The 17337-nt window shown below is 42.1% G+C and overlaps 1 protein-coding gene across 4 annotated transcripts in view; it reads left to right on the forward strand.

The window, feature by feature from the left end:
• The window catches only part of LOC139273519 (collagen alpha-1(XV) chain-like), a 539503-nt gene extending 524208 nt beyond the window's left edge, over positions 1 to 15295 (forward strand). For all 4 annotated transcript variants that reach the window (XM_070890449.1, XM_070890476.1, XM_070890459.1 and 1 more), the window contains 2 exons: positions 13011 to 13123; positions 13576 to 15295. In XM_070890449.1, the coding sequence (XP_070746550.1) occupies positions 13011 to 13123; positions 13576 to 13795 (333 nt within the window). In that variant the 3' untranslated portion in view covers positions 13796 to 15295. The remainder of the gene's footprint in view (positions 1 to 13010; positions 13124 to 13575) is intronic.
• The last annotated feature ends 2042 nt before the right edge of the window (positions 15296 to 17337 follow it).

Consider the following 17337-nt stretch of genomic DNA (forward strand, 5'->3'; position numbering starts at 1 on the left):
AATGAAGAAGTTATTACAACAAACATCATACATAACTTTCATGTTTACATAACACAGGATATAAACTTTTTTTTTTCATATTTACAAATTTAACTTTACCGCTTGTTTTCTGTTTCAAAGAGGATACCTTCGCTCTCGAACAGAACCTTCCAAACATGATGTTGAATCTAAACTCATTCGAGGCTCATCCTGAGGAATGTTTTCCTCCACGGAATGTCCTTGATTTTCATTTGAACTTACTCTAACTTCAGGATCTTTGTTTTCCTGACTCAGACTCAGACTTTCATTCTGATTCTCTCCTGGATTTGTTTCCAGTACATTGGATTTAGGATTTGCTACTGGTGTATCAAAACTATCTGATGAGTCAGACATAATTGAATCATTCCCACCTTCAACTCCTTCCATGTCTGTAGGTAAAATATGATCAATATGAACAAACCTAACCTGTCCATTATCAAACATCTTTACCAAATATGTGCGAGGACCACATATCTTCACCACTCTTCCTGGTAACCATTTATGGTGATGGTTCTTCACTCTCACCTTCTGGTTTAATTTCACACTTCTGTCTTTTACTCTACCTCTATCATGATTCTCTTTCTGTCTTAATTGTGTCTCTTCTACGGACCGTGCCAAATTTGGTTTTAACAACGAGAATCTGGTTCATGGCTGTCGTTTGAGAAACAACTCTGCTGGTGTTCTACCAGTAGTTGTATGAGGAGTATTTCAATATGTAATCAAAAAATTAGCCAATTTGTGATCCAATGACAACAGTCATTTCCTTGGATTTGGATCTAACATTTGTTTTATGAGGGCACATTTTACAATTTGTACAGTGCACTCTGCTGCACCATTCGAAGCAAGATGGTATGGTGGAACCTTGGTATGTTTCACACCATTTTTGCTCGTGAATTGTGCAAATTCTTCTGAACGAAATTGTGGTCCATTATCCGAAACAATCTCTTCAGCGAGGCCAAATGATGTAAATAATTTTCGCAAAGTGTCCAATGTTTTACTTGTTGTTATTTTCCACATTGGAAACAACTCAACCCACTTCGAATGGCTATCAATTACAATGAACAATTGTTGTCCTTCTAACTCAGCAAAATCAATATGTAGCCTTTGCCACACCCTGGGAGGCCATTTCCATGGCTGTAATAATACTGGTGGTGGTTGCTTGCTTACCGATTGACATGTCGTACACTGATTCACGATGTACTCTATATCTTTATCAAGACCTAACCACCATAAATAATTGCGTGCAAATGGTCAAGCACATTCCCAGGTGCTGGTCATGGAGGCCTCCTAATAATTTGGACCTGAATTTATTTGGTATAACCACTCTTGCACTCCACATGATACAATCTTTATCGACTGATAATTCATTCCTAAGAATGAAGAATGGATGTGTATCTTTATCTGTTACCTGGTTTGGCCATCCATTTGCAATATACTCATACAACTTTGACATCACTGGGTCATGTTTGGTTGCTCTACCAATCTCTTCAGCTGTGACTGGCAGTTCATCAATGTATGAAACATAAAACACGCCTTCCCTATCGGGTGTAACTTGTGATGGGAAGGCAATCTAGACATTGCATCAGCATTACTGTGATCAGCTGATCATCTGTATTCAATATCATATGTATATGCTGACAAAATCAAAGCCCATCTCTGCATTCGGGCTGCAGCTAATGTTGGAACTGGGAACTTTGGATGGAAGATTGCTGTTAGGGGCTTATGGTCCATAATGATGGTAAACTTACCACCATACAAGTATTTGTGAAACTTCTTGACCCCAAAAATTAATGCCAAAGCTTTCCTTTCAATTTGTGCATAATTCCTCTCACTGGCACTGAGAGTGCGTGAAGCAAAAGCAATTGGTCTCTTCTCCCCACTACATGATACATGAGAGATCACTGCCCCAACTCTATACGGAGAGGCATCACATGCTAGCTTAATCTCCTTAGATATGTCATAGTGAACTAACATGGTGCTCTCTACCAATTTGCTCTTACACTCCTTGAATGCTGTATCGTATTCTTTTGACCACTTCCAATGGACCTGTTTTTTCAAAAGTTCATTCACTGGATGGAATACTGTAGCCAAATTTGGTAGGAACTTCCCATAATAGTTCAAAAGACCCAAGAATGAACAAAGTTCAGTGACATTCCTGGGAGTGGGTGCATTTCTAATTGCATCCAATTTTTCCATGGTTGGATGTAAACCATCTTTGTCTACTCTGTACCCTAAGTACTCCACTGAGTTTTTAAATAATTCACACTTATGAGCAGACACTCATACTCTGTGCTTCTCTAGCCGTTTGAGGATTTCATTCAATATGTTATTATGAATTTGCCTATTTGGTGCTGAAATTAGCATGTCATCCAAATAACATACTACCCCTTCAATACCTTGCAAAATCTGGTTCATCACCCCTTGGAATATGGCAGGGGCGGAAGACACTTCAAATAGTAGCCTATTAAATTGATATAGGCATAGATGAGTATTTATAGTCAGACATGACTTGGACTCCTCATCTAGTTCAAACTGTAAGTAGGCATTCATAAGATCCAGTTTTGAGAAGATCTGACCACCTGTCAGTGTTGTGAACAAATCTTCTATATTCGGCAATGTATTGGGGACATTACCCTCGAGAACCTGGTTTACGGTTACTTTATAATCACCACACAATCTTACCTTACCATCAGACTTAGGTACAACAACAATGGGTGGAGCCCAATTACATCGATCTATCTTACAAATAATGTTCTGAGTCTCTAGTCTTTTGAGTTCTTGCTCAACTTTCTCTTTGAGTGCATATGGTATGGAACATGGCTTGTAGTAAACTGATCTAGCGTCCTTCTGTACCCTGACACTCGCCTTGAAGTCTTGGATCGGACTGCCCGTTTCACAGAACACCTTCGGATACTTCTTGATAACCTCATCCGTTGATGAAAATCTCGCTTCCACACAGAAAATCTTATTCTAATCCAGCTTCAGTGAGCTCAACCAATTTCTTCCTCGTAAGGCAGACTTGTCTCCTTTCACTACTATTAGAAGCAAGTTCTGAAATTGATCTTTATATTTCACCGGTACGGTGATATGACCTACCACAGGAATTTTCTCTCCCGGGTAGCCTCACAGCTCTATCTTGGATTTCTCCAGTTGGAAATCACGCAATTTGTCGAGGTATAGTGATTCCAGTACTACACTCACGGATGCACCCATGTCAATTTCCATTGGTATCTTGAATCCCGCAACATCTATGTGGATTTTGATGCTTTCCGAATCGCTGTCCGTTAACCTCATGCTCCTGATGACGTGTAACTCTAACATCTCCTCGCCCTGTTGTAGTTCTTCCATGCTATGTCGTCTCTTGGGATTTCTACTCATAGCTTTGAACGCTGGACTCATAGCTTTGGAAGCTGGTTTATCCTTCAGTCGGCATGCCTTCGCAAGATGCCCAGTCTTTCTGCAGAAGAAACACTCCGCCTTCACGTATGGACAACTTTAAGCAATGTGTTGTCCCAGGTACCTATAGCACAACATCGACGCTCTGTTAGAATTTCCAGTTTCTGAGACTTTGGGACCCCCCCGTCTTTTACTTTGAACCTGCAAGTGATTTACCTCAGTTGACTGACGACCTTAATTATTATTTAATTCTCGGGAATATTGTTCGGCCATGCTCATCGACCTCGCTGTCTGACAAGCAATCTCAAAAGTCAAGTCATCCGTCGCCAATAACTTCCTTCTGATCGCATCATTTTTCACCCCACAAACAAAACGATCCTGTAATGCTCGGTTTTGAAAGTTTCCAAAATTACAGTGCATCGATAGCTTTTTTAATGCTACGATGTAATCACTGATACTTTCATCAGCTTTTTGATTCCGAATCCCGAAACGATAGCGTTCAGCAATTTCTAATGGTTTAGGGTTATGGTGCTGCTCCAACTTCGTTAAAATCTCTTTAAGCGTTGTGTCCTTTGGCTCGTTAGGAAGGATGTCAAGAGCTTCGAGAGGGTGTAGAGAAGATTTTCTTGAATGATATGTGGAGAGACTAGAGAAGCTGGGATTGCTCGCCAAGTTTAAGAGTAGATTTACGAGATGGGTTCAGAGTAATGAAGGATTTTGATTGAGTAAATAAGGAGAAACTATTTCCACTGGCAGGAGCGTCAGTAACCAGAGGATGCAGATTTAAGGAAATTGACAAAAGAACCAGGACAGAGATGAGATTTATTTTTTAAGCAGACAGCAGGTAAATAACACATGCATACTCATGGGTTAGAGTCACACCCACCAGCAGTAACATTTATTATTGTAAAATCTACCCATAAATTTGTTCTCACAGGAAGCATCAATGGAGATATTCTTTGGGTTGAACTGGGGAAAGGACGATAAGCTAAAGACACTGCCAGTTTCAGAGTAACGTTTAGTAACATTATACTTGAACGCTGTTGACTTAGGCTGCTATTTGCACATTGAATGTAGAGTTGTTTCGAAGAATTCAAAAAGTGAAATGGACCCATTGATATAGTAGGAAATATGTGGACGTGAGCTTGGGAGCAAGTTAGGATAGGGTGTCCAGTTTCTGAGCAGGTCCACAACATGGAACCAAATGTTCTTTTTCTTCTTCTGTTCTAATAGTGAAATTCTGTGAACATTCCCACCAGATTCACATTGTGCAACGCTAGGCCAAAAAACACAAATATTGGAGTTCAATGTGACATGGAACTATTTCAAAAATAATAATAGCTCCCCAGACCAGGAGCTAACTGACTGCATAGCACACAAATCCCGATTCAGTCGTTAAAGATGGAGATATGGTTAGTAGATAGGTAGGTCCAAAATCCTTTAAGAAAGAAAGACTTGCATTTATATAGTGCCTTTCATGGCCTTGGGACATCCCAAAGTGCTTTACAGCCAATTAAGTACTTGTGAAGTGTAGTCACTGTTGTAATTTAGGGAAACACAGCAGCCAATTTGTAACTAGCAAGGTTCCACAAACAGCAATGAGATAAATGACCAGACCATCTGTTAATAGTGTTGATTGAGGGATAAATGTTGGCCAGGATATCAGGGAGAACTCCTTCGTTCTTCATCAAAACAGTGCCATGCCATGGCATTATCCGTAAACTGGCACCAACGACAGCATGGTACTCCCTCAGTACTGCATTGGTGTGTCACCTTAGATTATGAAGTGGAACTTGTGAGATTGCTCCCACTGATCCACGGCTGAGAAGAAGAGGTAGCTAGATGAGATTAATAGCTTTTCCCTATTGCTTAATATCCTCATGTTCTTATCAATTTTTATAGAACAAAGTAGTAATCTCGGGATTGCTACCAGTGCCACGTGATAGTCAGAGTAGGAATCGCAGGATAGCGCAGATGAATACGTGGCTTGAGCAGTGGTGCAGCAGGGAGGGATTCAAATTCCTGGGGCATTGGAACCGGTTCTGGGGGAGGTGGGACCAGTACAAACCGGACGGTCTGCACCTGGGCAAGACCGGAACCAATGTCCTAGGGGGAGTGTTTGCTAGTGCTGTTGGGGAGGATTTAAACTAATATGGCAGGGGGATGGGAATCAATGCAGGGAGACAGAGGGAAACAAAAAGGAGGCAAAAGCAAAAGACAGAAAGGAGATGAGGAAAAGTGGAGGGCAGAGAAACCCAAGGCAAAGAACAAAAAGGGCCACTGTACAGCAAAATTCTAAAAGGACAAAGGGTGTTAAAAAAACAAGCCTGAAGGCTTTGTGTCTTAATGCAAGGAGTATCCACAATAAGGTGGATGAATTAACTGTGCAAATAGATGTTAACAAATATGATGTGATTGGGATTACGGTGACGTGGCTCCAGGATGATCAGGGCTGGGAACTCAACATCCAGGGGTATTCAACATTCAGGAAAGAAAGAATAAAAGGAAAAGGAGGTGGGGTAGCATTGCTGGTTAAGGAGGAAATTAAGGCAATAGTTCGGAAGGACATTAGCTTGGATGATGTGGAATTTATATGGGTAGAACTGCAGAATACCAAAGGGCAAAAAACGTTAGTGGGAGTTGTGTACAGACCTCTAAACAGTAGTAGTGATGTTGGGGAGGGCATCAAACATGAAATTAGGGGTGCGTGCAATAAAGGTGCAGCAGTTATAATGGGTGACTTTAATATGCACATAGATTGGGTTAACCAAACTGGAAGCAATACGGTGGGGGAGGATTTCCTGGAGACCAATATGTCGAGGAACCAACTAGGGGGGAGGCCATCTTAGACTGGGTGTTGTGTAATGAGAGAGGATTAATTAGCAATCTCGTTGTGCGAGGCCCCTTGGGGAAGAGTGACCATAATATGGTGGAATTCTGCATTAGGATGGAGAATGAAACAGTTAATTCAGAGACCATGGTCCAGAACTTAAAGAAGGGTAACTTTGAAGGTATGAGGCGTGAATTGGCTAGGATAGATTGGCGAATGATACTGAAGGGGTTGACTGTGGATGGGCAATGGCAGACATTTAGAGACCGCATGGATGAATTACAACAATTGTACATCCCTGTCTGGCGTAAAAATAAAAAAGGGAAGGTGGCTCAACCGTGGCTATCTAGGGAAATCAGGGATAGTATTAAAGCCAAGGAAGTGGCATACAAATTGGCCAGAAATAGCAGCGAACCCGGGGACTGGGAGAAATTTAGAACTCAACAGAGGAGGACAAAGGGTTTGATTAGGGCAGGGAAAATGGAGTACGAGAAGAAGCTTGCAGGGAACATTAAGACGGATTGCAAAAGTTTCTATAGATATGTAAAGAGAAAAAGGTTAGTAAAGACAAACATAGGTCCCCTGCAGTCAGAATCAGGGGAAGTCATAACGGGGAACAAAGAAATGGCGGACCAATTGAACAAGTACTTTGGTTCGGTATTCACTGAGGAGGACACAAACAACCTTCCGGATATAAAAGGGGTCGGAGGGTCTAGTAAGGAGGAGGAACTGAGGGAAATCCTTATTAGTCGGGAAATTGTGTTGGGGAAATTGATGGGATTGAAGGCCGATAAATCCCCAGGGCCTGATGGACTGCATCCCAGAGTACTTAAGGAGGTGGCCTTGGAAATAGTGGATGCATTGACAGTCATTTTCCAACATTCCATTGACTCTGGATCAGTTCCTATGGAGTGGAGGGTAGCCAATGTAACCCCACTTTTAAAAAAAGGAGGGAGAGAGATAACAGGGAATTATAGACCGGTCAGCCTGACATCGGTAGTGGGTAAAATGATGGAATCAATTATTAAGGATGTCATAGCAGTGCATTTGGAAAGAGGTGATATGATAGGTCCAAGTCAGCATGGATTTGTGAAAGGGAAATCATGCTTGACAAATCTTCTGGAATTTTTTGAGGATGTTTCCAGTAGAGTGGACAAGGGAGAACCAGTTGATGTGGTATATTTGGACTTTCAGAAGGCTTTCGACAAGGTCCCACACAAGAGATTAATGTGCAAAGTTAAAGCACATGGGATTGGGAGTAGTGTGATGACATGGATTGAGAACTGGTTGTCAGACAGGAAGCAAAAAGTAGGAGTAAATGGGTACTTTTCAGAATGGCAGGCAGTGACTAGTGGGGTACCGCAAGGTTCTGTGCTGGGGCCCCAGCTGTTTACACTGTATATTAATGATTTAGACGAGGGGATTAAATGTAGTATCTCCAAATTTGCAGATGACACTCAGTTGGGTGACAGTGTGAGCTGCGAGGAGGATGCTATGAGGCTGCAGAGCGACTTGGATAGGTTAGGTGAGTGGGGAAATGCATGGCAGATGAAGTATAATGTGGATAAATGTGAGGTTATCCACTTTGGTAAAAACAGAGAGACAGACTATTATCTGAATGGTGACAGATTAGGAAAAGGGGAGGTGCAACGAGACCTGGGTGTCATGGTACATCAGTCATTGAAGATTGGCATGCAGGTACAGCAGGCGGTTAAGAAAGCAAATGGCATGTTGGCCTTCATAGCGAGGGGATTTGAGTACAGGGGCAGGGAGATGTTGCTACAGTTGTACAGGGCCTTGGTGAGGCCACACCTGGAGTATTGTGTATAGTTTTGGTCTCCTAACCTGAGGAAGGACATTCTTGCTATTGAGGGAGTGCAGCGAAGGTTCACCAGACTGATTCCCGGGATGGCGGGACTGACCTATCAAGAAAGACTGGATCAACTGGGCTTGTATTCACTGGCGTTCAGAAGAATGAGAGGGGACCTCATAGAAACGTTTAAAATTCTGACGGGGTTAGACAGGTTAGATGCAGGAAGAATGTTCCCAATGTTGGGGAAGTCCAGAACCAGGGTACACAGTCTAAGGATAAGGGGGAAGCCATTTAGGACCGAGATGAGGAGGAATTTCTTCACCCAGAGAGTGGTGAACCTGTGGAATTCTCTACCACAGAAAGTTGTTGAGGCCAATTCACTAAATATATTCAAAAAGGAGTTAGATGGAGTCCTTACTACTAGGGGAATCAAGGGGTATGGTGAGAAAGCAGGAATGGGGTACTGAAGTTGCATGTTCAGCCATGAACTCATTGAATGGCGGTGCAGGCTAGAAGGGCCGAATGGCCTACTCCTGCACCTATTTTATATGTTTCTATGTTTCTATATTATTAAGGCAGTTTAAAGCGCAGTACTCCCAACTCAAATTACCAATTAGAAAAAGCTAAACTGACTATCAGTCAGCACACAGAGATTAAGTGCTTTTTGGCAGAGGTGAGGATTTGCATTCATCTTTGAGAAGCATTCAACGGCTCCCTGTGTATAAACAAGGGATTAGAGTTCAGATAAATGGATGGTTATTTAATTAAACCAGATATATATTTCCCTTTTAGTTGCATGGTGAGTGAATTAGGACATCAGAATACTTTGAGATAAATCATATCTAAGTTTACTGTAAATGAACATCATAGTATTATGTAAAATAAAAAGGGTAAAACCTGCACATCCAATATGGAACTGCACTCGAAGGGGACATGGATCAGAGATAGTAGCTAGGAGCGCACAATTTATCCTTCAGACTTTTCTTGCTTCAATTATATTTAAATACCATGGGGCATGTTAGCACCAGTCACAGAAAGCATCCAAATACTTTCCAAGCGTTCCAGGGATAGGTTAAATGTGATGATGTTTTGTGACACAGTTGTCTGTTCGGTCACATATTCCTGACTGCTCAGAGGGCCATTGCTTGCTTTGTGCATTGCTCAATAATCATGATTGCAAATTTCGGTGTTAATTCCAGAGATTCTAGCTAATCCGGCCAATATCTAAGTGAGCTGTAATGGACCCCAGACAATAAAGGAAACCCCAGCTTTATCTGTTACTGGGGACAGCTCTGATTAAAACCCCAGCTCTGCTTGTTACTGGGGACAGCTCTGATTAAAACCCCAGCTCTGCCTGTTACTGGGGACAGCTCTGATTAAAACCCCAGCTCTGCCTGTTACTGGGGACAGCTCTGATTAAAACCCCAGCTCTGCCTGTTACTGGGGACAGCTCTGATTAAGGGGACAGCTCTGCCTGTTACTGGGGACAGCTCTGATTAAAACCCCAGCTCTGCCTGTTACTGGGGACAGCTCTGATTAAAACCCCAGCTCTGCCTGTTACTGGGGACAGCTCTGATTAAAACCCCAGCTCTGCCTGTTACTGGGGACAGCTCTGATTAAGGGGACAGCTCTGATTAAAACCCCAGCTCTGCCTGTTACTGGGGACAGCTCTGATTAAAACCCCAGCTCTGCCTGTTACTGGGGACAGCTCTGATTAAAACCCCAGCTCTGCCTGTTACTGGGGACAGCTCTGATTAAAACCCCAGCTCTGCCTGTTACTGGGGACAGCTCTGATTAAAACCCCAGCTCTGCCTGTTACTGGGGACAGCTCTGATTAAAACCCCAGCTCTGCCTGTTACTGGGGACAGCTCTGATTAAAACCCCAGCTCTGCCTGTTACTGGGGACAGCTCTGATTAAAACCCCAGCTCTGCCTGTTACTGGGGACAGCTCTGATTAAGGGGACAGCTCTGCCTGTTACTGGGGACAGCTCTGATTAAAACCCCAGCTCTGCCTGTTACTGGGGACAGCTCTGATTAAAACCCCAGCTCTGCCTGTTACTGGGGACAGCTCTGATTAAAACCCCAGCTCTGCCTGTTACTGGGGACAGCTCTGATTAAAACCCCAGCTCTGCCTGTTACTGGGGACAGCTCTGATTAAAACCCCAGCTCTGCCTGTTACTGGGGACAGCTCTGATTAAAACCCCAGCTCTGCCTGTTACTGGGGACAGCTCTGATTAAAACCCCAGCTCTGCCTGTTACTGGGGACAGCTCTGATTAAAACCCCAGCTCTGCCTATTACTGGGGACATAGTTAAAAAAAATTTAAAAACCTGTACAAATTAATTTTGCTGTAAAACACAACACTTAAACATAAGTCTTTCTTAAATGCTTTCCAAGAAAAAAGAAATGATCAAAATACATGACAACTCTGTTTACTTTAATCAGTGCTCTCGTGTACTGTTTGGACATGATAAACGATAGTTCATTCGCATTCCTGAATCATAGAAATTCCTGAATCATAGAAATTTACAGCACAGAAGGAGGCCATTCGACCCACCGTGTCTGTGCCGACCGACAAAGAGCTATCCAACCTAATCCCACTTTCCAGCTCTTGGTTTGTAGCCTTGTGGGTTACGGCACTTCAAGTGCATATCTAAGTACTTTTTAAATGTGGTGAGGGTTTCTGCCTCGACTGGATATTGAACTCTCAGTTATTTACTCCATATGAGCATTGGAAGTGCTTCTTCAAATGCATCATATGCTAAAGGAGTTGTATAGCACAAAGCTCCCAGGTTTGATTCCTGGTCTTTATTGAGCTAGCTAATGTTAACCAGAGCAACAGTTGGATGCTACAATTGGCCTCATTTCCCCTGAGTTAGGGAGGAGAAAATTAGTCAGAATCCCCACTGCCAGTTGCTGTCTAGTAATTCCTCTCAGCAAATGGTGTGTGGCTGTCGAACAAAGACAGGATTGGCCTTGTCTGTGATGCTCCCCATGGTAAAATACCTTGCCAAGACTCATATATAACCTGGCAACAGTCAGAAAAACACTTCCAAAAGCTCACTCAGTGGTCAGATCCTGCAACCTTACTGTGAGAGTTGACATAGTAAAATTAAATGAGAAATGTTGACATAACAAATTATAATGGGAAATGTCACGAATGTATGACCAAAATTTGTTACAACTGGAAGTAAGGTCAGCGTGCAACCTGCACAAGATTTTTAATAATAGCATATCTATAGATAGATATTGGAGTCTTATTGTGCACAAGTTAATGAATGCAGAGTACCTCAGGTGAGTTATAGCTTCATGATAAGAAGGAAGAAAACTGGGAGAAATAAGAGTCTGTCTGGTGAGTGAGGTGATCCCAAGTGGAAGCAATTATTAAAGATGAAATAGCAGCGCATTTGGAAAGCAGTGACAGGATGGATTTATGAAAGGGAAATCATGCTTGACAAATCTTCTGGAATTTTTAGAGGATGTAACTAGTAGAGTGGAGAACCAGTGGATGTGGTGTATTTGGACTTTCAAAAGGCCTTTGACAAGGTCCCACATAAGAGATTGGTGTGCAAAATCAAAACACATGGTATTGGGGGTAATGTACTGGCGTGGATAGAGAATTGGTTGGCAGACAGGAAGCAGAGAGTCGGGATAAACAGGTCCTTTTCGGAATGGCAGGCAGTGACTAGTGGAGTGCCGCAGGGCTCAGTGCTGGGACACCAGCTCTTTACAATATACATTAATCATTTGGATGAAGGAATTGAGTGTAATATATCTCCAAGTTTGCAGATGACACAAAACTGGGTGGCGGTGTGAGCTGTGAGGAGGATGCTAAGAGGCTGCAGGGTGATTTGGACAGGTTAGGTGAGTGGGCAAATGCATGGCAGATGCAGTATAATGTGGATAAATGTGAGGTTATCCACTTTGGTGGAAAAAACACAAAGGCAGAATATTATCTGAATGGTGGCAGATTAGGAAAAGGGGAGGTGCAACGGGACCTGGGTGTCATGGTTCATCAGTCATTGAAAGTAGGCATGCAGGTACAGCAGGTGGTGAAGAAGGCAAATGGCATGTTGGCCTTCATACTAGGGGATTTGAGTATAGGAGCAGGGAGGTCTTACTGCAATTGTACAGGGCCTTGGTGAGGCCTCCTTTTTGGTCTCCTAATCTGAGGAAGGATGTTCTTGCTATTGAGGGAGTGCAGCGAAGGTTCACCAGACTGATTCCAGGGATGACTGGACTGACATATGAGGAGAGACTGGATCGACTGGGACTTTATACACTGGAGTTTAGAAGGATGAGAGGGGATCTCATAGAAACGTATAAGATTCTGACGGGACTGGACAGGTTAGATGCGGGAAGAATGTTCCTGATGTTGGGGAAGTCCAGAACCAGGAGACACAGCCTTAGGATACGGGGTAGGCCATTTAAGACTGAGATGAGGAGAAACTTCTTCACTCAGAGAGTTGTTAACCTGTGGAATTCCCTGCCACAGAGAGTTGTTGATGCCAGTTCATTGGATATATTCAAGAGGGAGTTAGATATGGCCCTTACGGCTAAAGGGATCAAGGGATCAAGGGATATGGAGAGAAAGCAGGAAAGGGGTACTGAGGTGAATGATCAGCCATGATCTTATTGAATGGTGGTGCAGGCTCGAAGGGCCGAATGGCCTACTCCTGCACCTATTTTCTATGTTTCTATGTTTCTATGTTACAGGGTTGCAATGGTAGTTCAGAGAATAGATGTGCCATCTCTTCCAGACAGCAAAGGATCGGGAGCAGGCGGGCATGATATTATAATTAATTTGTTCATTACTTAAAGTGTTTGATTAAAAGACAACACCACCTGCTTTGTCAATTGAAGTAGATGAATTTTAATTTCCACCTCGAGGAACATATCTATTTAAGAACGTAGAAACCTAACTCGGGTTAATAAGTCTTGTTTTTTCTGACAGGGGGAAGTGCTTTTTGACAGTTGGGAGTCCATCTTTAAAAGCCATGCTACTTTCAACATAGACATTCCTATTTATTCATTTGATGGTAGAAACGTCATGAAGGATTCTTCCTGGTAAGTCTCTGCTCGTGACTCAAGAAAAATTCCGCAGAATTCTCTCCACGCGCAAGAAAGAAAGGACTGACATTTATACGGTGCCTTTCATGACCTCAGGATATATCAAAGCACATTCCAGCCATTAAATACTTTTCTTGAAGTGTAGTCACTGTTGTGATGTAGGAAACGCAGGAACCAATTTGCGCACAGCAAGGTCCCACAAACCGCAATGCGATCAATGGCCAGTTAATCTGTTTTTAGTGATGTTGGTTGAAGGATAAATATTGGCCAGAACACTAGGGAGAATCCCCAGCTCTTCTTCAAAATAGTACCATGGGATCTTTTTTGTCCACCTGAGAGGGAAGACAAGGCCTGGGTTTAACATCTCATCCAAAATTGGCATGTTTGTGTTATGCATCACTTCTTCCCGTGAACTAAAATTCTGCTGCAATTTTATTTTTATTTTCAAGGCCGCACAAAATAATATGGCACGGGTCCAGTGAAAGCGGAGGCCGAGTCATGACAAACTACTGCGCGGCATGGCGGAAAACAGACATGACCCTCACCGGCAACGCGTCGCCACTTACGAGTGCAAAGCTCTTGGATCAGCGCACGTATAACTGCGCAAATAACTTTATTGTTCTTTGCATTGAGAACAGCTACTTCCATGATGACAGGAGGAGAAAATAACAGCCTTCGACTGCACGTGAAAGGTTTGGAATTATACCGAGTCTACAATCTCATCACAAAATCAGTAAAGGGTGGCACACTGTTACATTCTATAAATATGTTAATGTGGGGACAATGTAAATATCACTTTCTGACGAGATTGTCAATTTGCAGAAAGTTAGCAGAAATGGAAGCCAAAGATGACATACCTCAAAAATCTGCATGGGCCATTTTTTTAAAAAAGCAAACCTTAATTGTTCTAAAGAACTGCTCTCATGCAGTTCCTCAATCACACTTGTTGATGCTTTGGTGCTAGTGAAAAGTAAATTGAAATGGGACTGCTGTTAAGATGACTGTATTTATAAGTGCTATTGACTCAACTTGTGCATATAAAAAGAAACCCAAGTTGGTAAGATGGAGTAAACTATCCGAATGCCCCCTTCTGCTGCCGAGCCTTGTCCGCCAGCTGTGTCTATTAGGTAATCAGGATTTTCCGCCCATTGGGAATGCACTGCAATTACTTTCACTGGGAATGCTCGTCTTTGAATCCAGCCTCCGTAATGAAGGATCCTTTTTTCCCCAAACTCTGCAACAAAAGAAAACTACGTTTTTTTTGTGAAATCTGTCATCACTATGTTTAAACAATGCAGTGTGCAAACATTTTTTGAACATAATGCACAATGTAAATCTATGCATTCTTACTACTAAACTCTGCATAATGGTAGCATATTAAAGTATCTTAATGCGCATGTAGGTGCATTTAACAGTGCTGTTTCTACATTAACTGGGACCTTTTAACATCTTTCTTGAATGTTTCTGAGAGCAGTATTATTCAACAATAACAAATTTGTATTTATTGCTTCTGCCCATCAGTACTGTACAGGGCCAATTTTGCCAAGGTGCAAGCAAGCAGCGGGTATCCAGAAGTCCCCACTGATTCTCCTATCCTTGTTTTCTGGATATCACATGGCTGGCAGGCAGGGCTTTCCCGCTGGTAGCCCACCCTATCAAAAGCTGGCCCTTCCGTTTGTTTAATGGCTTTTTATACGATGCAAATCTCCTGCAGTTCAGTAGATTTAAACATTCTCCCTATTTTGTAAAACAATGATGATAGGATAATAGTAACAGTTTCACAGCAAATTCTTGTTTAAATAATTCGAATGGCAGCTTTTCAGCATAATCACTTCCACTGCAGATTTAATCAATTTACACTGCAGATTTTGTCCACTTACACTGCAGATTGAATCCACTTACACTGCAGATTGAATCCATTTACACTGAAAATTTTGTCCATTTAGACTGCAGATTTTATCCATTTACACTGCAGTTTTAGATAATTTACACCGATTGAATCCATTTATACTGCAGATTTTGTCCACTTACACTGCAGATTTAGTTCATTCGATGAAATTCAGCAACCACACCAGTGGAATAATGTTTGCATAAATCAACAACTTTTTAATATATGAACCAAATGTCTAAATCAGATTGTATTAAATGAAGGATGTTTCACATGCTGAATAAACTTAATACATGTTTTTTGTAAATGTCTTTTCTGTCTCATTTTTGAAATCAATCAAGTTGATATATGATGGAACACTGGAGAACAGAGAATGAACTTCCTTTGTTAACACGTGTAATTGGTTTATACCAACCTGGTATTTTCTAAACTAAACACTTCAGTATTAATGTCTTTGATGAATTGCCACATTTCTGTTTGAGTCCCATTGCAACAGTCCGTATTAGCACAGAATATCATCGCGCAAGATCTTTGCAGAAATGATTCTATTTACATTAGTTTTGTAACAGAGAAACTAAACAAGTTACTGACCCTGGCACAGGGTCTCTCCAGCTCAGCTGCTGTTGATTGGATAGTGTCAGTGCCTGAATGAGAGAGGAGTTTCAGAACTTTCCATGGTGGTAAATGGTTGCCTTACTGAGGGGGGAGGAGCAGACCTGGAAACCAAGTACTTATTGTCCACTCATGGATTATGAAAATGGCCCTAGGGCAGTGTTATCCAATACCACATGTGGCTAATTGGAAATGCAGATGTGAATAATTGCAAGTCTGATTAGTAAATAAGAATGAAGGAATACATTCTATCTCAATAGATCTCCATGTGATCTCAATAGAAATAGCAAGTCTGAAATTCTCTTGCCCCAAAAGGCAAGGGTCAATTTCTGGGTTAATTGAAATTTTCTAAACTGAGATTGATAGATTTTTGTTAGGTAATGGCATCAGGGAATCTGGAGCTGAGAGAGGTAAATGGAGTTGAGGTGCAGATCAGCCATGTTGTGATTGAATGGCACAACAGGCTTGAGGGGCAGAATAGCTGCCTCCTGTTCCTATGTTCCTATTACAGCCTGGGTAGAAGTGAGGTGCTAGAACAGTGTTATCCAATAAATTAGTCGCTGGCCATATTTGGTTAATTGATATTCCAAATGGGGATAGCTGTATTTCTGATTAGTACATCTCGATAATCCTATTTGCACAGCGTATATATGTGAACTTTAACCTTTTTGTGGATCTGCTGATAAAATGGTAAAGTAAAAAGCAGATCGTGTAAGTGTTTTTGGATTGTTGTGAATGCTTCACTTCCTTGATTCCTGAATGGTGGTAGATGTTTGCTAAGTAAATATACAAACGTGAAATACATTTGCCTGTATTGTGTGAGTAAGGCATTTTCTACTAAAATTAATGCATGTGGCTAAAACCGTGGCACTGTAGCCAAACCTGTGATTAGTTAGCAATTTCTATTGGACAACACTGTCCTAGAAGAGCCTCCTCAGATAAGGGAGCAATGCAAGAGTAAGGAAGCCTTACTTCAATTGTGCAAGGCCTTGGTGAGACTACACCTGGGGTACTGTGCACAGTTTTGTTCTCCTTATCTGAGGAAGGATATACTTGTCTTAGAGGCATGCAAGGAAGGTTCACTAGATTGATTCCTGGGATGAGGGGGTTCTCCTATGAGGAGAGAATGAGTAGATTAGGTCTATATTCTCTGGAGTTTAGAAGAATGAGAGGTGATCTCATTCAAACATATAAGAGTCTGAGGAGGATTGACAGGGTAGATGCTGAGAGGTTGTTTTCCCTGGCTGGGGAGACTAGAATCAGGATCACAGTCTCAAGATAAGGTGTTGGCCATTTAAGAATGAGATGAGGAGAAATGTTTTCACTCAGAGGGTTGTGAATCTTTTGAATTCTCATCCCCAGAGGTCTGTGAGTGCCGAGTCATTGAGAATATTCAAGACTGAGATTGATAGATTTTTGGACTCCAAGGGAATCAAGCGATATGGGGATCGGTTGGGAAATTGGAGTTGAGGTCAAAGATCAGCCATGATCTTACTGAATGGCGGAGCAGGCACGAAGGGCCGTATGGCCTACTCCTGCTCCTAATTCTTACGTTCTCATGATCTTATGTACTCTTGTATCTAGACTTGAGTATTATACAGAATTACAACTTGTAAAGGAGGTAAATAGTGTTTGGCATGAGAGGAAGCCAAGGTGATCCTCATGATCTCAGATGGTGAGTTCCATGAAGAAGGACTGAGCACGGATCCAT

The sequence above is a fragment of the Pristiophorus japonicus genome, chromosome 1 (assembly GCF_044704955.1).
Source record: "Pristiophorus japonicus isolate sPriJap1 chromosome 1, sPriJap1.hap1, whole genome shotgun sequence".
Classification (NCBI taxonomy): domain Eukaryota; kingdom Metazoa; phylum Chordata; class Chondrichthyes; family Pristiophoridae; genus Pristiophorus; species Pristiophorus japonicus.